Raw genomic sequence first — 26,309 nt, forward strand, 5'->3', positions numbered from 1 at the left:
CTCACAGTAAGCAATACTAGGTCCTCCCATGTAGGGCTTGGCCTGCAGTAGCCTTGTGTCTGCCGGCTTCCAGAAAAGCTGATTGTGGGGCCATTTTGTCCTCATACTGGTCATATTGGCTTGGGCTGAGACCATTGCTAATCAGTAACCCAATCGAAAAACAACCTGGGTCACTGGTAAACCCATTACAGAGTTGCTGTGTGTGTGTGTGTTAGTTGCTCAGTCCTATCTGACTCTTTGCAACCCTATGGACCCAGGTTTCCTGCATTGCAGGCAGATTCTCGACCATCAAGCCACCAGGGAAGCCCAAGAGTTGCTGTTGAAACAAGCTATTTTCCAGATTTGCAATGCAGGAGACCTGGCTTCAATCCCTGGGTCAGGCCCTGGAGAAGGAAAAGGCAATCCAGTCCAGTATCCTTGCCTGGAGAATCCCATGGACAGAGGAGCCTGGCGGGCTACAGTCCACAGGTTCACAAAGAGTTGGACACGACTGAGCAACTAACACAAACACAACTGCAAGAATACCTCTTAAATTGTATTAAATAAATAGTTGCAGCCTGATGAGTGTTATAAATTGCTCTAGTAAGTTGGGGGAAGCAAACCTCTATGTAGCAGATTGAAAAAGCATCTGACCTGCCAAGACTGCCCAGGCATGACTCTGGCCTTTACCCAACTCCAGCTTCAGCTCTCCCAGCAAAACTGCAGCCCTCAACATACACTCACAGCTGTCCCTGGGCCCCAGGACACTCCAAGAAAAGCCTTGGTCTGTGCCCATGGCAATTTTAGCCCTACTACCAAATCTACCAAGCTCACTCAGTCTGCATATAGTACAGTCTACATAAGGCCATGCTCCCAAGATACACAAAGATAACTGTTCTAATTCACAGAAGTTAACAGAAAGTCAAACAAAATGAGAAGACAAAGGAGTTGATTCCAACTGAAAGAACAAAATATAACTCCAGAGGAAAACTCTAATGAGAAGTCATTTACCTAAAAAAGAATTTAAAGTAATAATCATAAGAATGCTCACCAAAGTCGGCAGAAGAACAGAGAAATACAATAAGAACTTCAGTAGAGTTAGAAAATATAAAATGAATGAATCAGAACTGAAGAATACAATAACTCAAATGAAAAATACACTAGAGGGAATCTATAGCAAATTATTAATAGATGATCCAGAAGAACACATAAGCATTCCAGAAAATAAAATAATGGAAACCACCCCTCTTTCAGAGGACTTCCAGATAGTTGGGACAAAAAGTTATTCCATTCTGATATTGCAAGCATTCAGCACCATACCAGGAAGATGGATACTGTGGATGAATAAATGCAAAAAGAGGAAAAAGGAAGGACATTTCTCCAGATACCTGAGGATCATAAAAGGTCTCCTGCTATGAAATTCTTTTCTTCTTGGGTGATGCAATACACCTGAACTAGAGGCTTTAAGCTGTGTGCAGTATAACATCTGGAATATCCTGACAGTAAATAAAGTAGCTGCTGTTTTTGTTCAGTTGTTAAGTCGTGTCTGACTCTTGACAATCTTATGGGACTGTAGCATTCCAGGCTCCTCTGTCTTCCACTATCATCAGGACTTTGCTCAAATTCAAGTCCATTGAGTAAGTAATGCTATCCTATTATCTCATCCTCTGTCACCCCCTTCTCCTCTTGCCTCAGTCTTTCCCAGCATCAGGGTCTTTTCCAGTAAGTCAGCTCTTAACATCAGGTAGCCAAAGTATTAGAGCTTCTGCTTCAGCATCAGCCCTTCAGATGAATATTCAGGGTTGATTTCCTTTAGGATTGACTGATTTGGTCTCATTGGTGTCCACGGGACTCTCAAGAGTCTTCTCCAGCACCACAATTCAAAAGCATCAATTCTTCAGTGCTCATCTGTCTTTATGGTCCAAATTTCACATTCGTACATGACTACTGAAAAAACCATAGCTTTGACTATATGGACCTTGGTTGGCAAAGTGATGTCTCTTGCTTTCTAACACTGTTTCTAACTTTGTCATAGTTTTCCTTCCAAGGAGAAGGCATCTTTTAATTTCATGGCCGCAATCACCATCCGCAATGATTTTGGCACTCAAGGAAATAAAGCTGTCACTGCTTCCACTTTTTCCCCTTCTATTTGCCATCTTGAAGTGATGGGACCAGATGCTATGATCTTAGTTTTTTGAATGTTGAGTTTTAAGCCAGCTTTTTCACTCTCTTCTTTCACCTCATCAAGAGGCTCTTTAGTTCCTCTTCACTTTCTGTCATTAGAGTAGTATCATCTACATATCTGCAGTTGTTGATATTTTTACCTGCAATATAGATTCCAGCTTGCAATTCGTCCATCCTGCCATTTCAAATAATGTACTCTTCATAGAAGCTACATAACCAGAGTGACGATATATAGCCTTGTATATTCTATATACATGCTTGTGTGCATGCGACATCGTTTCAGTCATGTCTGACTCTGTGCAACCCTATGGACTGTAGCCCACCAGGCTCCTCTGTCCATGGGATTCTCCAGGCAAGAATACGGGAGTGGATTGCCATGCTCCCCTCTAGGGGATCTTCCTGACCCAGGGATCAAACCCACATCCCTGTGGCTCCTGCATTGCCAGTGGATTCTTTACCTTTGAGCCACCAGGAACCTTTCCCAATTTTGAAGCAGTATTTTGTTTCATGTCCAGTTCTAACTGTTGCTTCTTGACTAACATACAGGTTTCTCAGGGGACAGGTAAGATGGTCTGCTACTCACATCTCTTTAAGAATTTTCCATAGTTTATTGCGATCCACAAAAAGGCTTTAGAGTAGTCAATGGAGCAGAAGTAGGTGTTTTTCTGGAATTCCAATGTTGCCAATTTGATCTCTGGTTCCTCTGCCTCTTCAAAACCCAGATTGTACATCTGGAAGTTCTCAGTTCATTTACTGCTAAAGCTTAGCTTGAAGGATTTTTAATATAACCTTGCTAGCTTGTGAAATGAGTGGAAATCTACAGTAGTTTGAACATTCTTTGGCATTGTCCTTCATTGGGATTGGAGTGAAAATAAAGTAGATAATTCTATGTTAAGATGAAATAAGAAACTCTTTTTAAAAAGAAAAGAAAAGAAAAAAATTCCTATTTCTTCCAATTATAAACAGATCTCTATGTTAAACTTTCAATAGCAATTAGTTAATATGTCACTTTTTTTAATTAAAAAATTATCATTTTGAAAAAGGTAAAGGAAGGTAATTTTTTTAAAATGAAGTTTATTTGACAAAGCTCTGTTAGATAGTTGGTCATTCATATTTTCTCACAAGGAGTCCCGAAGACAACGCGTTATACTTTTAAATTTTCAGTTTTCGGCCTGAAGCCTGAAAATTATTTCTGTTAACATGACTAAACATTCCCATGGCAAGCACTGTAGACTGAATTTCTGAATAAATACACATGTGTTCCTGTCTTTTTGAACAGCATGTCCTTCCTTGAGAAAATAGTCACTGCTATGTAGACTAACTAATTAGTTAATTCCATACCACTCCAAATTTAAAATAGCATGAAGGGCTATATTTTCAAACTCATAAGTAAGGAGTTTTTGGTTTGTGTTGAGAGGTGCTTCAAAGTGTTAACAATAGCAGAATAAGACAAATCATTCTCTGTGACTAAGGAGCTTCTCCAGCTAATGATTGAGAGGAAATCAAAATGGTAACCCAATATTTTAGGGAACCTAAAGAGAACAAGGAAAGCAAGATCAGGTTTATCTGTTTGATAGTCTTGTGGTCTTTGCTGGTTATGTTAATAAACTACAAATGTCTGTGTACAACTTGTCTGAGTGCAAAGAGGGTCTTTGAAAAACTTTTAAAGTAACACAGGTAACTTCTATTCAAAATGTAAAATTTACTTTCGCCACAGAGTGGAAGCATGTAACCAGAACAAAATCATCAAAGAAGAAATAGTCACAGCACTCTCCACCCACCCAACTCAACCTCCTGGAAGCCAGCGTTGAGACTAGCCTTAGATCAAGAGCAAGAAGCTCTCATTTTATTCTAATTAACATGGAGAAGACTATTGTGGTTTGTCAGAGAGAACTCTGAGCTGAACACGGTGTGTAAGGGGATAGTGAAATGCACAGATTAAGGAAGATGGAGTAATATTCAAGCCAAAAGTGTCCTTACATGTAGGGCAAAGTTGCAATATTACACAGCTCCAAGGGCACCATTCTCAAAGAACAAATTACTGGTGGCTCCATAATCATGCAATTTATTTCCCCTAAGGACTTGGCCTGGTGAGGATACATGGAATCATGGTCGAGAGAGTAAATGCTCCATCTGACAGGAGAAAGAGTGACTGGTGACAAAGTCAAGAGTTCAGTAACTACAGTTGCTGGTGTAGATAAACTTGAACATAGGAAGACTGCAATAGGGGCTGCTGCTTCTCCAGTGCAGTTGCGGCTCTCATAATTCTTTTAAGTAAAGCCCAAAAGTCTAGAGCAAGCTCTGAAATTGAAGAGTGAGAAACATTAAATTTGAGTAAGGAAACTCCTTGATGTAACCAAATCAGGGGCCTCACTGGGCTGAATGATTTAAGGAGAGGCCAAAGGCCTGGTACACAACATGTCACCAAGGTCAGCCATTATATACCGTTCCTCCTGTATAGCCTATGTTCGGTTTTAACATTAAAGGGCCTTTGAAAGCAAAGGTACCCAGCAGCACCCTGAGTATCCCAGTCATACAACCGTGAAGATGACTGCTTGTTGGCTTTTCTTTCCAGACTGGGCTCCCTCAGAGGCAGAAAGATACAATTTAGTGAATGAAATTCTTCATAAAATCAAATTTTAGTAAGTGTTGAGATATACATGAGAGAAAAGAAATAATGTAAAATTTTGGTTTTACGGACCCTGAATTCAGTTCAGTCGCTCAGTCGTGTCCAACTCTTTGTGACCCCATGGACTGCAGCACATCAGGCCTCCCTGTCCATCACCAACTCCCAGAGTCCACCCAAACCCATGTCCATTGAATCAGTGATGCCATCCAACCATCTCATCCTCTGTTGTCCCCTTCTCCTCCTGCCCTCAATCTTTCCCAGCATCAGGGTCTTTTCAAATGAGTCAGCTCTTCACAACAGGTGCCCAAAATATTGGAGTTTCAGCTTCAACATCAGTCCTTCTGATGAACACCCAGGACTGATCTCCTTTAGAACCCAATCTTAATCCCAAAAATATTTTGTAAGCACTTAATGTTCTTCACTGGTGGCTCAGATGGTAAAGAATCTGCCTGCAATGTAGGGTCTTAGGTTTGATACCTGGGTCTGGAAGATCCCCTGGAGAAGGGAATGGCTACCCACTCCAGTATTCTTGCCAGGAGAATTCCATGGACAGAGGAGCCTGTCTGGCTACAGTCCATGGCGATGCAAGGAGTCAGACATGACTGAGCAACTAACACACAAACACACACAGAAAGCACTTAATAGACTACTTTTTAGGGAAATTTTATTTCCACAAAAAAATAAGAGGAAGTACAGAGAGTTTCCACATATTCACTGCCCCACACATGCACAGCTTCCCCCACTATCAAGATCTTGCATCAGCTTGGTACATGGTGTACTCTTAACTTAACAAATTGTAAGATATCTCCTCTTGAAGAAAGTGAAAGAGGAGAGTGAAAACGTTGGCTTAAAACTCAACATTCAGAAAACTAAGACTATGGCATCTGGTCCCATCACTTCATGGGAGATAGATGGGGAAATAGTGGAAACAGTGACAGACTGTATTTTGGGGGCTCCAAAATCACTGCAGATGGTGAGTGTAGCCATGAAATTAAAAGACACTTGCTCGTTGGAAGAAAAGTCATGACCAACCTAGACAGCATATTAAAAAGCAGAGACATTACTTTGCCAACAAAGGTCCACCTAATCAAAGCTATGGTTTTTCCGGTAGTCTTGCATGGATGTGAGAGTTGGACTATAAAGAAAACTGAGCGCCCAAGAATTGATGCTTTTGAACTGTGGTGTTGGAGAAGACTCTTTTTTTTTTTTTTTTTTTTGGAGAAGACTCTTGAGCATCCTTTGGACTGCAAGGAGATCTAACCAGTCCATCCTAAAGGAAATCAGTCCTGAATATTCACTGAAAGGACTGATGCTGAAGCTGAAAGTCCAGTACTTTGGCCACCTGATGTGAAGAACTGACTCATTTGAAAAGACCCTGATGCTGGGAACATGCCAAGGTTGATCACAAATGCATACATGAAAGGCAAGAAAAAGTTGGACACTTCTCAGTATATATTCATAGAAAAATACAGTAGTCATATCATGAGGGAATAATATGATTCATTCCACATATTATCATATCTACTTGTATTTCCCTTCAAAGAGTCAGTCAAAGTAGAAAAGAGATGGGACAAAATCATTGTAAACAAATAGGAGACAATCAATTGAAAATGTTTATCATCCCAAAGTACACACTATTATGAAGAATTTGATTGACTCTGTCTTCATAATACAGATTAAAAATGAAAAGTAATCAAATTAGTGTCTGGGATTTTTTTAAAGCAATTTTTTGGCACTACAATGTTTTAATAGATTCTGCTTAATCAAGTGTGCCTTCTTAAATTGACTTTTAACAAAATTATCATAAAAATCCATGATTATAACCTTGGGATTAGTCAAATCTTGAAACACCTTCTGAGTCAGTCTTAAAAAGATAAAATAATCTTTAGTATCAGTGCAGGATTAAGAATGCTCTGTTGTATGAATCACAACATTTCCAAGCTTGAGGAATTGAAGAAAATTTTTTTCAAAATTCCATAGTCCTCTCATATAATGTAAATATATTTTTTGTATCCATTTATTGAGCAAATGCATGGGAACAAAATTCCTATGACTTTAAAGGAATTTTTTTATTTTGTTAATTACAATGCTATATTAGGAAAATGATTGGGTATGTATTTACGTATATATGAAGAGGAGAAAGAAAGACAAACTGGTGTTGTCATGTCAGTGCTCACTGCACATATATTCATGGTGATACCATAGAAGCCTCAAAACTTCAAAGGGTCCATAGGTCACACTTTTGTAAGTATTGGTTCACCATGTTCTAGTTTCCTAAGAGCTAAAGTATATGGAAACTCTCATACATTCAACCTGTAAGATGAAGCCAAAAAGCCCATTCCCAGCCATTTCAGAGAAATCAAAATCATAGCTGACCCTTGTTGAATGTGTTTTATTGCCTATGCACCTCTAAGCACTTGAAATGTTAATTCATTTAATCTTCACAGCGGCACTGTGGGGAGGTGCTCTTATTACCCTTCATAATACAGATGAGGAAACAAAAATCCAGAGAGGTTAAACTGCCTGTCCCAGATCACAGAGCTAAAGAGGGTAGAACCAGAATTCAAACCCAGATTGTCTGTCTCCAAAATCTCCACCTCATCTACCTCAGTTGTGTAGATTTATTTGGGATGGCATAATTCTGGATCAGTTGAGAGTTCCATACAGTGCAGGACATTCAGCTTTCCTCCCCTCCTCCCGTTCAATGCCAGTTACAGTCCCCAGTCATTGTGACAATCAAAAGTGGTTCCCAATCCCCAGCTCTTATAGGCATCCACTTGGAAGGGGACTCCTCTAGGTTAAAAATACAATAAGCCTTATTCTCTAGGCAATATGACAGCTCACTGAGGGTCTGCACACACACACACACACACACACATACACACGCTATAGTATACATACATATATACATACATACATACATACATACATCAGTGTGTTCACATACTGATACACAGCTAGGATCTTCCCTTCAGGGGAAAAAAAAATTAACCAAGTTAAACACTTTCTTCCTCATGTTATTGTCTCAATGAACACTGCCCTCCTTCCATCTCTAATATCTAGAGGGTACAGGTAGGATGAAAGAAAGATACGGAAAAGAGAACAGAAAACAAAAAACCTAAAAGCAAGAAAAAGAAGTAGATGAAAACAGAAACCAAATAGAAGACAGAAGAAATTGGTATGTATAGTACTTATTGAGTTTGGAGTTCACTGCTCATAAGTCACTGAATAAAATAAAAGCAGTCAGAAAACCAAAACCATTATCAGATTCAACTCCCCTTAAAAGGTGTTTATTCATACCCATAAAGGTATGAATATTTTAGAACCATTGAATTTCAGAATGGAGATGGCCCAGCAATAGCCACAGTGCAAACCCCTCACCAAATGGAAATATGCCCCCTGCAACTTCTGTAACAGATGGCCACGCAGCCTCTGCCACATGTCATTTCCAAGAGTAGGCAGATCATTATCTCCTTTTAGAAGGAATACATGTCTCTTTTGTGTAGTACTAATTGTTAGAAAGTTGTTCTCATTTAGAACAGAAATCTGCTACGCCTCGGCCTCATTTCTATCCTCTGGAACCATATGGAATGAGTTAAATCCTTCTTCCACATGCTATCTCTCCAAAATTTTGAAGCAGTTATTATGTTGCCCTGTGTCTCCTTTTACTCAGAATAAACGTATGCACAACATAGAATCTGCCCTCCAAAAATCAGTATACCTGGTAGTATGACCAGTGTCCTCCAAAACCCTGTTTCATTTCCTTCTCAATAATAATCTTTTTTGGAGCACTCAAAATCAGCACATCTGGTGTGTATTTGTTTGGGAGTGCTCTGTGAACTCTGTACATACATATGTGTATAAATATGAATATGTACACACAAGCATAAACCACACATGGAGTTTGTGTGTTTGCACATAAATATATAGACACATATGTGTGCACACATGTAAAACATACACATTGCTCATCTTTCCTTTTCTCTCAAGTATTTCTTCTTTGCATGGCTCCCATCCAGTCCAAGTTCATGGACAGAGTTCATCTATTTCCAGGCTTATTTCATTTCCCTGGAAATAAGGTGGGGACTTGAGGGTTATATTTACATTCCTTAGTTCAACCATGAGCAGATGCTTGCATGTTCCCATCTCCTACGTGCCCAGCCTTGAGTAGCTAGCTAATCTTCAGCTTCCAAGGGGAAGGAAAACACTTAGAATTCTGTATCAGAGGAGCTGAGTAACTCTGAAGATGTGATCATGTAAACAAATTTCAGGTCCTGTGATAATTGCAAGCCTGACATTAATCTAAACCCACTTGTCTTTTCCTCTCTTAGTTTTATTTCCAGTTAAATATTTCTTCCCATCATTTCTGGTTAGTTCATCACTTGTCCATTTCCTATCCTATTTTCAGAAAGCAGAAAAATGAAATCCTCCTTCTTTGATATCGAGGAAAATGTCCAAAGGGCCGTGAGTTCAAATCGCTTTCATTTCTCGTATTGTAATTTAAGTTTTACAGTTCAGTACTTCAGCAAACCTCCAATGCAAGGGTTGTTTCCAGGTTATGATAATGTAATTGGATCCAAAGTCATTGTCATCCTTTCATCCCACAGAAAGTTATTTTGATCTTGCTCCTGGGGGCAGAAATTGAGTTGGAGGTGGTGGGGAGAGATATGAAGAAGCCTCTAGCTCTTTTTCAAGGATTTCATTTCATCCTACTTCTTCACAGCACACGAAAAGTGCCCTCAAGTGCCCGCCATAGTGCCTACCTTCTTCCCTCCCACAAGATTTCTGTCTCTACTCCTTCTCCACTCTTCCTTCTCTACTCCTTGTTAAAATGGAGGCTACAGAGAGAAGAGAATGGTTCCAGTGTGGCACAGATAAGAAGACAAAGTCAGGTGCTCGCTTTGGCAGCACATATACTGGAATTGGAACAATGCAGAGATTAGCGTGGCCCCTGCCCAAGGATGACACGCAAATTCCTGAAGCGTTCCATATTTTTAATACATGTAAATCCATGGCTGATTCATGTCAATGTATGACAAAAACCACTGCAATATTGTAGAGTAATTAGCCTCCAACTAATAAAAATAAATGGAAAAAAAAAAAAAAAAAGACCAAGTCAGGACACGTCCTGAGGGCATCTTTGGTACAGCGCCTGGAATCGGGCAGAGGTGGTCCCAGCAGAGCACAGAGGGCTCCTCGGGGCTCAGGGCGGAGGGCGGGAACCACTCATTTCACTTCCCCTGACAGTTACGCTCTGGCCAAGCCCTACAGAGACTCACCCAGGTCTTCGTTTCTTCAACTCAAGCCTTGCCTACGAGTCACTGAAACGTAAGTGGGTGATATCGGAGAGTAACTGAAGATGAATCCAATTTCTGCCGAAAGAGACAGAAGGGGAATTTTTAGATCATTAGTAACAAGTTTGTGATGGACAGGGAAGCCTGGCGTGCTGCGATTCATGGGGTCGCAAAGAGTCGGACACAATTGAGCGACTGAACTGAACTGAACTGAACAAGTGTTGGAAGGATAAAGTCCCTAACATGCTGGTGGTTATTAGAGAATATTTCCTTCCACCAAGAAAACAAAGAAACAGCCAACAAAACCCTAGTATCTGTAGAAACTAATAATGCCTCAAGAGCCAACCCTTCCACTTCCTACTGGAAGCATCCCGTGACATCCTCCTTGCCACCAAGCTGGTTAGAAACCATCATTCCATAGCTGCTTCTCCATCACCCTTGTCACTCCGTTCATGGACACTGTGGGACTGCCTACATCCCACTCAGTGTGTTTTCCCCTGGATTAGAGACATTGGTTTAAAGTCAGAGGGATGCTCAAAGCTCTCTGACTCTCTCTGCTCCTGTGGTGAGTTAGCTGCACTTCTCTCTCTTCCTAACAACTGATTCCAGCCTTCACCAAGTGCCTTGTACCCCGCCCTCCAACTCCCAACTCCACTCTCTGTCTCGTGCTTATGTAAAATCACTGGAAGCCCATCGTGTACGAATTCCCTGAACTTTATTTCCTTCAATTCCTCTCATTTTTATCTGCCCTGGAACAGGTACAATTTCAAAATGAAACATGCCCCTAGTCATTTCTAAAATGAATTAAATAATCCACCTGTGTTCTTAACCCTATTTCCTGTCTCCCCTGGGACCTCACTTTAATCTGATAAGGCTTTACCTGCTCTGTCTTCAGCCTTCCCAATCCTATGCCTTAGTCTTCAAAAACATTCAAGTCTAGCTCATCTGAAAAATAAAAAGCAGTTCATCAAGCTACTGATTAAACCCCTTTTATTTCCCTATTTATAAAAAAAATTATACTATAAATGTATTTATAAAAGATATAATTTATTTATTAAAAAGTATTTTCTTATTTATAAAAAATTTTGCTACAAAAATTATGTGTTTAGAAGAGATATTACAGGGCAGTGTATGCAGTTTTCTCAATGAGCTGTTATCACCTTCAAGAGGCCAAAAATTAGTTCTTGGGGGATAAAAACATTCTACAATATTGCAATGGGTTCTGGCCCTCCAAAGCTTAGGGTTAGGGTTAGGGTTAGAAATACAAAGTAGTATTTCCTATATTTAAATTCTCTCTCTTTGGGGAGAGTTTTAAATTATTTTTTCTCCCAAGGAGTGGGCTCTGATAATGAGAAAGGGATTGAGAAACACTGATATAGAGGATCCAGAACACATCCTGAGTTCACATCCTGAACCCACTACTACTTGGCTGGCTGTGTGACCTTTGACAGGTTCCTTAATCCCACTGTGTCTCAGTTTTCTTACCTATAAAGTGGAGATAGCAGCACCTAAATCATAAAGTTGATTTTAAGTAATGACTACGTGAGGTAATATAGGTAGTGCTATAAATGTTAGTCCACTCTTTCAACCAATTGAATCATATACACAATAAATTAGCTAGGAAATCTGGACCCTGCCTACTTCTTCATCTCCTTCCACCCTCCTCACTCATTCTACTCTAGCTACACTCACATTCTTATCAGTCCCCAAAATGCCAGGCTTGCTTCCAATTTCAGATCTTGATTTTTGTTTTTACCATCTGGAATCTCTTCCCCCAGATTTTCTCATGGCTCACTCACTCTCTTACTTTATTCAGGTTACTGCTCAGATGTTACCTCTTAAAAGAGGTTTCCCTGATTTATATTCTCATTTTTCTTTCCCTATTTCCTTTCATTTTCTTTCTAGCATGCATGAGTACCTAAAATTACATATTTATGTCTGTTTACTTTGTTGTGTGTGAACTGCAAGATGATGGAACTTCTCTGGCTTAGTCACTTTCGTATTCTTGGTGCCCAGAACACTGTGAAAAGTAGTATTGATTGAGTAGTAGACTCTAAAGATACAGTGGTAAGTAAAAGAAATTCAGTCTTTGCTTTCATGGAACCTAAAATCTAGTGAGTGTTGGACATTAAACAAGAAAATGTACATTAATGCTTAAGAAATAACCACAATTACACAGAGCCTGCTTTCCCAGATAGTCTGAAGCAACACAGCAACACAAGTCATAGATTCTGCATGGCCCAGATGAGACCCTCTAACAGGACTGCAGATCCTTCTTAGGACAGAGAACTAGGACCTGATTTCTTGTAAAAATTCAGGCTATACTAATGGCTACTCCCATTTTTGTCCCATCTGAAGTGTTATGAAACTAAAATGCTTAACTTGTCTTCTTGTTAAGAATTATTTTTATTCTTCATTTCTTAATGCTTTATAGAGGTATAATAGACATACAGTGAAGTGCATGTTTTAAGGTGTACGATTTGATAAATTTTGATGTTGTGTTACACAGGAAACTATCACCAGGATCGCAATAATCTATCATCTTTAAAAGTGCCTTTGTGTCCCTAATAGATAGCAAAATTAATTCATTAGAAATGGGCAAAAGGTATGAATAGGTCCTTTATCAAAGAATTTATGCAGATGACCAACAAGCACATGAAGATTTGCTCGATATCATTAGTTATTGCTATTGTTATTTAGTGGCTAGGAAAACATAAATTTAAAACCACAAATTGATGCAACTGCATACCCAAAGAAAGACAAACATTAAAAAGCCAAATGTTGAATTTGGAGCAACTGGACCTCTCATACAGTATTGGCAGAAATATAAAACTGCTGATATAATTTTTTTGGAAAATACTTTGGAAGTTTCTTAAAAGTTAAACATACCCTAGGCTTTTAAAGATGGGGTAGAGGCATTCAGTCGGCTCAGTGGTAAAGAATCCACCCGTACATGCAGGAGACACAGGTGACACAGATTTGATCCCTGGATCAGGAAGATCCCCTAGAGTAGGAAATGGCAACCCACTCCAGTATTCTTGCCTGGAAAATTCCATGGACAGAGTGGCCTAGTGGGCTACAGTTCACGAGGTCACAAAGAATTGGACACAACTGAGCAACCGAGTGACTGAGATTACACACACATGCAGAGGCACTTATTGTGTGCTTTATCTGTATTCTAAGAGTTTGTGTATTTAATAAGGCCCATTCTTTTAATAGGAAATGATCCTGTGTATCTAGAAAAATATCTTTTAAACAGTCTAAACACCTACAATTAAAGTTTAGATTTTATTCCATGTCTGATTAGACTGATGGCAAGAAGGGCAGTGAAAGTGGATAGGGAGCATTCATTCTAACTGGGCTTTCAGCCTACAGCTTACCTATTACCAATTCTCCATATAGCCACTAGTTTTCTATCAAAAAACATGAGTGTGTCACACTCCAACTTTAAAAATGCTCCAAATGCTTCTATTCCCTGAAAGAGAAAATTTCTTTTTTTTTTTTTTTCATTTATTTTTATTAGTTGGAGGCTAATTACTTTACAATATTGTAGTGGTTTTTGTCATACATTGACATGAATCAGCCATGGATTTACATGTATTCCCCATCCCGATCTCCCCTCCCACGTCCCAAGAAAATTTCTAAACCCCAACTTGACCTAAGAGCATATCACAACCCAGGTGCAGCCAACAATCTGTGCCTCATTGCTTGGCAATCCACTATAGAATCCAGTTATTTCAAACAGTTATTCATCCATGTCATTCTCAAGTATTTCTCCCTCAGTGCTTTGAGGCTGCTTTTTCCTCTGCTGGAATATTCTTCCTAAGTTTCCCCTTCCCTATCTGTAAGGTGAATTCACACTCAATCATTACCACCAGAAAGCCTTCCTAACCACCCTGATAAATTATTAATAGTTGTTTGTTTCACCTTTCCCATTTTAATATAAATATTTTGCCTCTGCCACTGAACCAAGTGTAGGTTTTGATCCATTCATATCAAACTCATTTGATACTCTAGTTAAGCATTTAGATTCCTGTGCCCTCTATCCAACCTCACAATTGTTGAGAGTAGATGAGAATCTATATCCTTAACCATGAGATTTTTTGATGTGAAAAAAATTGAAAATAACTGCATTAAACTGTGAGTTTCAGCTTCTTAGTTTTCCTAGAGCCTAGTGCATGGTTGGCACTCAATAAATACTTGCTCACTATATACATGGTTACATATTCCACATGTATTTCAATCCCAGCGTGTTACTATCTGAACTTCTTTTTTTTTTTCCAAACTCTCATTGTTCTCCATACCTTTTCTGTCTGCATTAGTACAGCCTTTATCAGAGTCATCCTGGGCTATTTTCCTTTTTCCTCCAAATTTATAGTTAACCAATACCAATGGCTCTGTTAACTTAGTATTTGAGTTAAAAGTCTTGGGTTCATACACAACCTGTTTCTTAGGGCAATTTTTTCCCCTTCTGATAACTAGTACAGTTCTTTATCTAAGGTGGATACTCAATAGATGTCTTATTCTTAATTTATTAAATGTTTCTTAATCAAAATAAAATATTAAAAAATTAAAGTTGGTGATGGACCTATAAAGCACAAATGTTGGCTAGACTCCACTCTTCAAATACTAATGAAATCTAAGGTCTAAGCACAGTGTATTATCTTTCGTTGGTAGAGGGCTTGCTTTCTTCAAACTCGGGCTAAATGGATTATGATTTACCATCACTAACATGGGAAAATTTTTCAAGGATATATGTTGGAGGGAAGATCACAGTAGTCTTCATTCTGTGGACTTTAGACGGTGAGGTTGTTTGTTAACCAGCTTCCAAATCTTATAAAAAAGGATACATATACCAGTGCATCTATGGCTGCCAGTTGTATTCATCCATCTTTACTGGAAGAATCAGTTAAATTGTAATAAAATTATCATTTTTATATTTATGCTACCCATGGATTTTATAAAACTTCAGCTTTTAAATTATCATTTTCAACTTTTTTTTTTCATAAATTTTGTTCACAAGACCATGTTATTTTTTTGAATTCAACTTCTCTTTTTACCAAAAAAAAAGAATTCTGAAGGAAAAAAATGATCATATTAAAATGAAAAAGCAAAATGATATTTAATATTTACTTAGGTTTCCCATTCAAATTTCCCAAGTAAATAATTTCTTCATCCCATGTCTTTAACTGGCATCTCCGGATTTAAATCTAAATTCAAATTCAGTGATACATCTGTAGATTCTCATTATTCTGTAAAGAATACACCTTTAAATATATTTCCTTTTATATCTTTTATAATTAAGGGTAAGCAATTGAGTAAATATTATAAAAGTCAATAGCTATTGGTTATTCAGAATATACTTCACATAGTCAAAAAACATTCAAATATTCTGAGAGAGTTTTTAGATACAAATCCAGGGAACTGAAACCAGCACTTCTAATATTCTGCGCTCCATTTGGGGAAATTTGAGAGGAGAAATTTTTAAAAATGTTTATTGAACTCCTACTGATTATCAATAAAAATGATTCAGAGATATTCACCATGGAAGCAGAAGAAAGGTACACAGATTCTACTCTAACTATGTGTAGAACTGTCCTGCTAAACAGTTCGCAATTTGGTCTAGGAGAATCCAGTGTCAGGCACTCAGTAAATTCTCAATAAATGATAGCTATCAACATGATAATTCCTATAGCAAACAGATAGAGTTTAAGGACAGATCCTTCTGCTGATATACTCATTTTACAGAAGAAGAAACTAAACTATGTATTTTTAATTTTTTACTACATAGGTGGACTTAAAATTAGAATTAGGGAACCCCCTTCAAAAGCCTCCCAAGGACCACTTCATAGCCCTAGGGTTTTAGAATGATACCCACTTGAACTAAGTGTGTGCAGATCCTTGTGAAATTTGAACAGGTAAGTCTACCATTGGGGATGACAACCAGGAGTACCTAACACACCTATATATTTAGTTCTCTTCTGGTAATATGGAAATTATACAACTAAGCCAAAAAAGAATCTTTTATTTATATAAAAGTCCATCTGTTGGATAAACTGTATTTTGACTACTCTTATAAAGGTAAAAGTTGTTAATTTCTTTGTTTTCCATTCCTTTTTATTCCTACTTTGTCATTGCTGTGAACATCATGGGAGTCCAGCTAAAAGGGGAAGAAAAAGAGGAGAAATGTATAGGTGGTGGGGACCACCAGCAGAGATTTTTTTTACTGAATTTCTGAAAATACCTAGTATTGCGTCTATAGAGGGGCTTATAATCAACTTCTGTCATCCTTACAGATTCTTACAGACTCACTGGACAAAAGATGTGGAAAATGCTGGGAATAAGCCTTTAGAGAAGCTCTTTCAAGTGTGACATATCGGTGTTCATGTATATTAATGGTCAAATCAGTACTGGAGACAGGTCTATCATTCCACTCCTTCTTTTCTAGGAATTTTGGCAACGTTTCTTTCCTCTCTTGTATACTCTGTCTTATCCTGAATTCTATGTCAGGAGGAGAGGAAGACTAAGCCACAGTTAATAAGGAGCTTTACTTAGGGTAGATAAGCCAAGAATTTCCTTTAATTTTCTTAACATATTTCTCTCCTCCTGCAAGTAATTTATGTTTCAATTAATATGGACAGACTAGAGAGTGAAAGAGGAATAAATCATTGTTTTTAGATCAAATGAATACAGAAGACATAGGATATTTTTTAAGCTGTGTTTTAAAGCTGTCAGACATAGTAAGGATGTAACAAGTGTTGACTTTTCAAATAGGAGTTTGAGCAATTCCAGCTTTCGTTTGGGGTGGGGATATGGTTAGATAAGACTTAAATCTTGGAAAGTATTTTCAAAGCATTCTATATTCATAGTTTTTAAATATGTAATGCAAGCCACTTATCCATGACACTGAAAAAAAAATTTCCTACTTTATTTGGGAAAGTGGATCCTAAATAGCTGTGTTATGTTGCAAAGGTTCTATTCATGGCAGTTTTAAGGTCACTGGGGGCAGACACAATGTCACCTCCTTCATGCTTTGAGCATGTAGGGAGTTAGTGAACAACTGTTTATTGATTCAATCCATAATAAAAGGAAAATAAGAACAGCAAGAAAAAAATAAAATGCTCAGATGTACTTCTTGTCCTATTGCCAAAGGCATGTTAGTCATCAGTCCCCTATTCAGTTTTTGTGACGAACGCGTATGCTTTCTCCCACATGCACCCCACATTCCTATCACAACAAAGTATCAGCAACAGTATTAATGGCAGTGACTATCATTTAGAGAGCACATTCAAATGACAAGAACTTTAATTTTCTCTAGTCTTTGCATTCATCTGCAAAACAGAAATAATTTCCTTTCGTATAGCTAGGTAAACACATAAAATGAGCTACCTTGCAAGGTCGTAGAGCTAGAGAAGCAGTACTGCGTAGTATTTAAGCACAGGGACTGTAGCATCATATACTCATTCACTCCGAATCCAACTACTGCCATTACTTTTTCACCTCTCTAAGTTTTTGTTTTTACTACAAAGTGATGACTAGAATCATATCTTTCCCATTGGATTGTTGTGAATATTGAATAAGATACTCAATGGAAAGAGCTTAGCAAAGAGTTTGGGGCATATGGGGTACACACATACACATAACCCTGATTTTCCAATCATGTTGTTGTTGTTGTTGTTTAGTCGCTAAGACATGTCCAACGCTTTGCGACCCCGTGGACTGTAGCCCACCAGGCTTCTCTGTCCATGGGATTATCCTGACAGGAATATTAGAGTGGGTTGCCATTCCCTTCTTCAGGGGATCTTCCCTACCTAGGGATCAAACCCACGTCTCCTGCATTACAGGCAGATTCTTTACCACTAAGCCACCAGGGAAGCCCAATCATGTTGGTTCTTAGAAATGCATGCTTCCCATAAGTACTATGACCATAAGTACTCTCTCTTCACTTCTATGTTTTTGCTAATTTATCTGTTTTTCACCATCTAGCTAATATTTCTTTTTCTGGAACACAGTATGAACAGAGATAATTATGTTCGTATTTATCCTTCAAGTCTAAGGATAACTTTACCCAAAATCATCCCCAAAGAATCCAGGATATAGTTCTCTCATACAACTTATTCTGTGTTTCATGGTACTTATTACCTATCTGTCTATGTCCCCCACTAGACTGTGAGAGCTCAAAGATAAGAACTAGGTCGTTCTTACTCAATATCTTTCAACACCCAAAACAGGGCCTGAGTGATGGGACAGACTCAACAAAATGTTGGAAGGATGGGTAAATGGAGGCATGGATGCATGGAGGAAATGACTAAGCCATCAACACTGCCATGGATGCATTCCAAACTGGAGGGTAGGCACTGAGTGAAAAGAAAAATCAGAGATTCAAGAAACACATTACCATGTGTGCGTTTATCTGGGTTCCTTCCCATGGGGTAAAATACAAACTAATTTTGTCTATGAAAGACAATGTGTAAGTAGAAAAAAATTCAAAATCTTTCCTTTCTATAATCCCAAGTCTATGGGAGCCTAAGTATATCTCAAAGCAAGGACGCTATACTGCTCCTAACACTGCAGTAATACGTGGCATCACTATCTGTAGATCACCCAGAGACCCTTAGAGGACAGTGCTCCTGGGCAGTGCCTCTCAAATTTTAGGGACAGAATTTATTGCAGGTGAGGTTAAAATGCAGACTCTTGAAAAAGAACAGACATAAATACATGTAGAACTGAATCACTTTGCTGTATACTAACCCAGCATTGTAAATCACCTATACTGCAATATAAATCACCTATACTCTAATATAAAATATAAGTTAAACTTATAAAAAGGCAGATTCTGATTGAATGGTTCTGGGAATATATAGTTTTTATTAGGTTTTACTCTGTCTGGGAGAAAATTTCACAAAAATTGTGGGCAGAGTTAAAAAACCCAAAAAACTACAGTGAGGCATTTTATTCTAGGGCATGGTAACCAGCTCCAGTATTTTTGTCTGGAGAATCCCCATGAACAGGGGAACCGGTCAGGCTACTGTCCATGGAGTCACAAAGGGTCGAACCTGACTGAGGGACTAATCACAGCACAGCACAGTGTTTCTCAACTTTGGCTGTACATTAGAAAGATGCGGGAAGCTTCTAAAAAGCATAGTGCAGACCAATGGTCATCTTTACTCCTTCCCCCCACCAATTGATCAGAATTTGGGAAGGTTTCTTCCATGAGATTCCGTTACAAAGCTGTGGGAACCAGGGTTCTATCACCAGTCCTCCAGCGCCACTCAAGGGGCTGATCCAGATTTCTGATTCAGTCTGCAAACTGTTGCATCTGTGACAAGATAAGCACCCAAACCCCGTAAGAGTTTAGCAATTTTACAGCAATGTGACAAATTAAGTTTATGCTTAATGAATCTAGCAATAAAATAGATTAAATCATTTAAAACAAAAAGCTGACTTCCAAAAAAACATTTTGATTACCCTGCCTCAAAGAAGCATTGTGAATACACCCATCTCTGGTATGGAGGATTGCCTGGACCGTTCTCTAAGCTGTTACCTCTCAAAGCTGAAACATCGAGGCCAATAACTGCTGGGGCGAATTACTTGGAGACATGGGCACAACAGGGTTAATAAACAGGACTGTGGTAGGTGGGGTTACAAACCAGGAACACATGCCCTCCAAGTTAGATAGCTTTCTTTAATTGCTCTGAAAACAAACACACTCTCACATAACACAGAAGGTGAGAGCTGAATGAAGTTTTCTGGGTAATGGCTTGAAATGTTTTCCTTATGAGAAGTGGTGTTGAGTTACAGTGTGCAGACCGAGAACTGGGAGGAGAGAAGCCGCAGCCCCAGCTGGGCCCCCACCTTTCCTGGGGCTTGTAGGAAGGTGGACATGGGCTCGTGGAGATGAGATGAGTGATCTGTTGAACTGTCCGGTGGCTGGAATCGACTGCTCCCAGAGTGGCCAAAGGGCAGTATCGGGCAGGGCTTCTCCAGGGGCCAGCTGAGCAGGCACGGATGCTCTCCGTGGAATGCCACGCAGGCAAAGACCGACAAGCGGCGGGAGCTGAGCTCTCCCCTTGGACGGCTGCTTCCTGCTGTGTTCACGGGAGGGGGGCGCTTTCTGGCAACTTGGCTGCTGCAGCTGCTGCTACTGATACGACTTCAGCTCCCTCTCCACTCAAGGTAAGCAGGCGCAGAGGGAGGGCAGGCTGCAAGGGAAGCCTTTGTACCATGAACAAGATCCGCAAGTTTTTCCGAGGAAGTGGGCGAGTCCTGGCATTTATATTCGCAGCTTCTGTCATCTGGCTGCTCTTTGACATGGCAGCTCTCCGCCTCTCATTCAGCGAGATCAACACTCAGATCCTGAAGGAAGACGTTGTTCGGAGGGAGCGGGCAGGGTTCAGAGTTCAGTCAGACCAGGTGAAGAGCCTGGACAGCAGCAGGAGCGCGATGAAGCCCCCACCGAAGGGACACGGGAAGGGCGTGTGGGGCAAAGAGAACTTTAGGAAGACTGAGGAGAGTAAGCTCAAGGTCGAGGATGATTTGGACCAAACCCAGAAGGAAAGAAAAGTACAGAACGCCCCGGGAAGAGGCAAGGTTGCGCCTTTGTGGCATCCTGCATCTAGGCAGACTCACCCAGTGACTTTTACCAAGTGGAAGACAGAGGGGCGAGACATCCGACCTGCAGTTTCCTCTCGCCCCATGACGCCAAAGCAAACGACAGCTCAGGGGCTTGAGAAAACTCCATTCATTGTAGTAAGGGGAACTCCACTGGCCAAAATATCTGTGCACACAGGACCTGTCGCTATAAACAAGCAGGGCCCAAAGAGCCATGGTCTCAACAGTGACACATCAAAGCAAGCAGCTGAGAGGTACCCAGATGTGACCGTCAGTCTTGGTAATGACAGATCAAAGCAGCAGTACCACGCAGGAGGAAATGAAAGGACCTACCCTGCCAGCCCACCAGTGCCAAGACCCAGGGAAGCCATTGCCTTAAATAAAACTGAGACTCAGAGCAAAGAACTGAATGCAAATAAGCACAAAGCCAATAAGAACCTTACCTTTTCCAAGTTCATTGCCAATTCAGATCACTTAAAGAAGCAATCTATTAATGTGATACAGTGGGGAGGCTTGCTGAAAGATGACGGAGCCAAGCTGGCTGATGGGAAGAAACTCAATTTGTCTGAAAGCCATGTTGTAATTATAACCAAGGAGGAGGAGCTAAAGACAGACACCCAAGAGGTCCCCAGTTCCAACACCAAAACTATATCTCCTATATTATTGGGCAAAAGCCAAGAGAAACTCACTGGCAGGAAGAGCAATGAGGCATCTTTCTCTTCACTTGCTCTTCAGAGAGCAGCAGTGTATCAAACCAATCAAGCCTTAACTGGGGGACAGGAGTTAGTAAGGATCAACTTAACTGCCAAGACCCAGCCTGCGCGACTCAACCAAAGTCAGACAAAAGCCCTTTCCTCTGAAGATGGCAGAATGCACCGTGTGTTAAGAATTGATGTGACACTTGCTCCAAGGGACCCCAAAGCTCCAGGTCAGTTTGGACGTCCAGTAGTTGTTCCCCACGGAAAGGAGAAGGAGGTGGAAAGAAGATGGAAAGAAGGAAATTTCAATGTCTACCTCAGTGATTTGATCCCAGTGGACAGAGCCATTGAAGACACAAGACCTGCTGGGTAAGACCCATTTCTCTTCTCCTTCCTCAGCCCCAGGTATTTCGGGTCTTATATAGAAAAGATTTATTTCTAGATAATTCTGTGTGATTTTTGGTTGCCTAGTGAATTAGAGAAACAGTAATCACTAGGCAGAGTTCAGATAGTCTACCATCCTCCCAGAGAAAAGTTCTGCCATCTGTAGGTAGACCCAATGAACTCTCTTTACTCCTTTACTTCTCTGAGACTTTGGCCCTCATCCCTGTTAGCTCATGGTTCTGTTCCCTTTTCTGTATCAAAAACCCACTAAAATGATAAGAGGAGCTCAGTTCCTAATAAGGTGTATATGAATGGTAGAGCTTAAAATGTAATTTCATTAAAACAGTGACAATGAAGTGAATTCTCAATTTTGGAACTTTTTATTACTAGCAAGTTTGTCAGAAGTCTATTTGGAAAAGGAGCATGGAGAAGGAGCCTTCTAGGCCTCTCTGGAATCATATTTTAAGCAGTAGAATTCTGCCTAATTGTGAGTAATGATTATCATAATAGCAAGTGAAGACATGACTCTACTCCCTAGAATTTAATGGCCTTTAGAGATGAGGATGGTAGATAGCTCAGGAGCTCAGCAATGCAGGAATAATAATGTTGGAAAAAGTCAATCAGCTAATAAGTAGCAAACACCTGTGGGACACACAAGAATATATTTTATATTTCTAGAGTTTCACCATTTATGAAGCAACTGCATACAAATCACATGAACTTCATAAGAGCCCTGCAAAGGAGGTGGCGGATATTATGGGGTCAAATGAACAAGTGAGGACACTCAGAAACTATGTCACTTTCCCAAGGTAACCGAGCTCTACTGCTGCCCAATGAGTCTTCGTGAACCAGGTTTTAAAGAATTAAATTCCTGTAACTGAAAGGTAGATCACAGAACCTGATCTGATTCAAACATAGTTAGTTCCTGGCTCTTTTTGGCCCACTCATAAGTGAAGGTATGAGCCATATGTTGTAGCCACATGTTCAGTACCCATTAATTGTTAAAACAGTTCCATATATGCCTTGATATTCGATTCCTGAGCCAAACAATGTTTGTCAAGAAGTTGAAATTAGGGAGTGTCAGTTCAGACTTACAATATGTGGTATGTAAATAATGCCCTTGTTTGGCCTCTGTAAAAGTAAACAACTCTTCTTTGTGATCTGGGTATCAGTGTTACTAGGAAGAAGGCAGATAGAGATGTGCCTGTATTCATACTGGGAAGAAGGGTCTCTTCATTGTTAATGAAGTTATGATGTTAACTTCATGATGATGAAGTAAATGACGTTAATCATTTGCAGCTCTTAGCCATTGGCAGATGTCTATCGGCCATGCCTTAATCACCTGTTTAGAACAATCACTCTGCCATTCATGTTCCTCTCCCTGCTGAAACTCACAACCTTGAGGAGAACACAAATATACCTAAAATCCCAAAATAAATATGAAAAAACTGAGGCCCTGGTAGGCTGTATTGTCTGTATTCATAGAACTAGTCATTGTAGAGAAATGATTAAAACCCATGCTCAAAATTATGTTGTGCTATTGTTTGCCCATCTCTTGCTAATTACTACAACAAAAAGTCCCCCAAATTATGTTGGACCAGCTTTGATCTGAAATCCCATATATCACATGTCAAATATATCACATATATTTATGATATACTATATCACTATACTGGGGCTTCCCATGCAGCACAGTGGTAAAGAATCCGCCTGCCAATGACACAGAAAAGGCAGGTTTGATCCCTAGGTCAGGAAGTCCCTGTAGTAGGAAATGTCTACCCACTCCAGGATTCCTGCCTGGGAAATCTCATGGACAGAGGAGCCTGATGGGCTACAGTCCATGGGGCCCCAAGGAGTCGGACACAGCTGAGCAACTGAACACACACACACTTATCACTATATTACTATACATATATATATATATACTACATATGGCATATTCAAATATGCCAGTATATAGCATATACTATATATGCCACTATGAATGGCAAATTACTTTACATACCCTATGTAGCATAATACTAGATGGCCATATACTATCCATGGCAACTTTGAATACAAAATGCCAGGGAATGAAGTAGTAAAGTAGCTTTATTTTAATATCCCTTCTGTGGTCTGGCAGACTGCTATGGAGCTTGGGGGAAAAAAATCAGACACTGCACAGAAGTCCAGGCTTCAGTTCCAAACCAGAGAAAGGGCAATTGTATGAGAGCCAAAGCAAGCAATAATGATGTTATCGTCCGTGTGATTTATTGGAGGCTCAATGGCTTCCAGTGCTTGTTATTTTCTAAAATTTGATCTGTGGAAGCTAAGGGTTGCTGCCCAGGAAAGTCACAGTCAGGCTCTCTTTTCTGAAGGAGGCTGTCCCAACTGTAGGAGAAAGTGACACGTGTGCTTGAGAGCATGAGTCAGACAGCGTGTGGCCAGGGCCCCTCCCTCTTATCACACAACCCACCTTGGCTAAATATAGGTGCCCCTAGCAAGCTGCCTATCTGATGCTCTACTCTTCCAACAGGATGGAGGCGACAGTTTAACCAACAGGGATCCTATGTACAGAGCCCCTTTTGTGCCATTCTTACAGGAAAGAGAATAGATAATTTTTCTTTTCTTTTATCCAAACACTGACTACAAGTATGTGCAAATTATGTATTCAAATGGATAAAGGTTGGAAGAAAATACAGGTGAAAAACATTTGATTCTTCAGGTTGGCATGATTTAAAGTTTTCTTATTTTGATTTTATTTTTTTCCAGCTTTGCTCAAAAGGTATATGAGATGCTTATAAGTACACACTTACAAGATTTTTTGAGATAATAATTTCTAAAAGTCTGCGTGGGAGAAATTGCTATAGAATATAGTAAGAATATATATATATATATGTGTGTATGTGAAAGAGAAGGGGGGAGAAGAGAAAAGAAAGAAAAGGAAAGAAATCTATAAGAATACAGAAGAACTGGGCTTAAAATTAGTTGCAGTAACAATCCACTGAAACCTTTAAACTTTAAGAGATCTGGGAACTATCTCCCTTACTGCTTCTTTCATTTCCCCCAAATTTGTATCATAACTGGCTATTGAATATACATTGAATCAAAACAAGGATTAAAAACCATAGGTTTGCTAGTATATTTGTTTTGATTTAGTTCCCCCCTGGTAAAGATAATAAGTAGTTACTAGTTCTTAAGAATGATGATTTAAGTGATACCCTAGTATGAAGGTAACATAGAGAAGAGAGAAGCAGGATTTCTAGGACAACTTCTCCTGCTCTTGTTCTAAAATCAGACTGTTTTTAAAACCTGCTCTTCTCTCCTTTTCTCCTGAGTCCCAAAGAACCATTCTAAGGTGTTGAGATGCAGTAATGGCCTTTTTCAAAAGCACAAACCCCTTTCTGTCATCAGCATTATTTTACTCTCCTTTTTAGTGCCACCCAGATTTCTACCCCTTGCCCTGTGGCTATCATTTATGGTGTATGCCAGTCTCTCCAATGTGGGCCTTCAGCATAAGGATAGTTAGTCTCATGATCTTTTTCTACACATCAAGTTCATTACTACCCACTGATGTTTTTCTTAACTGGTCCCTTCCCACAGCTTCCTACTATCCTCACCTTGCAGTCTTCACCATTTCCCCCCAGATGCTAACCTGACACTGCTTGACATCTAACTGTATCTCACCTCCACCTGTACCGTGATTTGACTGTAACCTCTGTGCTTCGATGACCCTTCATGCTCTTGTTGTTTCTAAAACACTCCTTACTGTGTGCTCTTCACTAACCAGAGCCTTGAGAATCTGTTTCACCTTGTCAGTGACATTCAAAGCTTCAGGAAGAAACTCTGTCATTTACTTCATTTTGTATCCCCTTAGCACAGAGCACTCATGGTGAAAAACCCACCTGTCAGTGCAGGAGATGGGGGTTTGATCCCTATGTTGGGAAATCCCTCCAGGGAAGATCCCCTGGAGGAGGAAATGGCAATGCATTCCAGGATTCTTGCCTGGGAAATGCCATGGACAGAAGGAACCTGGAGGGCTCCATTCATGGGATTACAAAAGAGTCAGACACAGCTTAGTGACTAACCAACAACAGAACTGAGCACAGGGCTGAGCACTCAAAAGATTCGAGTTTATGCAATATGGTTTTAAAGACAAGTTTCTCTTAAATGATTTTTGAAAATTGATACTATTTTTAAAAAAAGAATGATAGATGCCTATTCAAATTAGGTTTGTGAGAAGTCATTTTACAAATTAGTAATAATGACTTAATACTAACTTCCTAATTTTTCATTTTGGATATATAGAATATGTTAGTGTCTTGTTTAAGGTAAATATGTCCTCTTCTAACACTATGATCTATTCATTAAGTCATGTTTATTCACTAATTCATATTTCTGTTGTTGTTTGTCTTGCATTTTAATGTTTTGATTTTCAATAGATGAAAATCTCCTTGCTTCATTCATCAGAAAGTTTTCTGCCCATAAGTAAAATGTAATTTCATTTTTGCCTAGAATTTTTGCCTATAAAATATGCTTCAAATAAAATAC

General features: G+C 39.6%; 1 protein-coding gene and 1 non-coding gene across 3 annotated transcripts in view; both read left to right on the forward strand.

Annotated features, from left to right (window-relative positions):
* The first annotated feature begins 9,684 nt into the window (after positions 1-9,684).
* LOC122454063 lies at positions 9,685-9,788 on the forward strand. Its single transcript, XR_006273283.1, has one exon. It is a non-coding gene; the product is annotated as a U6 spliceosomal RNA (small nuclear RNA).
* Positions 9,789-19,744: 9,956 nt separating this feature from the next.
* The window catches only part of GALNT5 (polypeptide N-acetylgalactosaminyltransferase 5), a 41,940-nt gene continuing 35,375 nt past the window's right edge, over positions 19,745-26,309 (forward strand). For both annotated transcript variants that reach the window (XM_043487754.1, XM_043487755.1), the window contains exon 1: positions 19,745-21,764. In XM_043487754.1, coding sequence (XP_043343689.1) covers positions 20,095-21,764 — 1,670 coding nt within the window. In that variant the 5' untranslated portion in view covers positions 19,745-20,094. The remainder of the gene's footprint in view (positions 21,765-26,309) is intronic.

This window comes from Cervus canadensis, chromosome 15 (assembly GCF_019320065.1).
Source record: "Cervus canadensis isolate Bull #8, Minnesota chromosome 15, ASM1932006v1, whole genome shotgun sequence".
Classification (NCBI taxonomy): domain Eukaryota; kingdom Metazoa; phylum Chordata; class Mammalia; order Artiodactyla; family Cervidae; genus Cervus; species Cervus canadensis.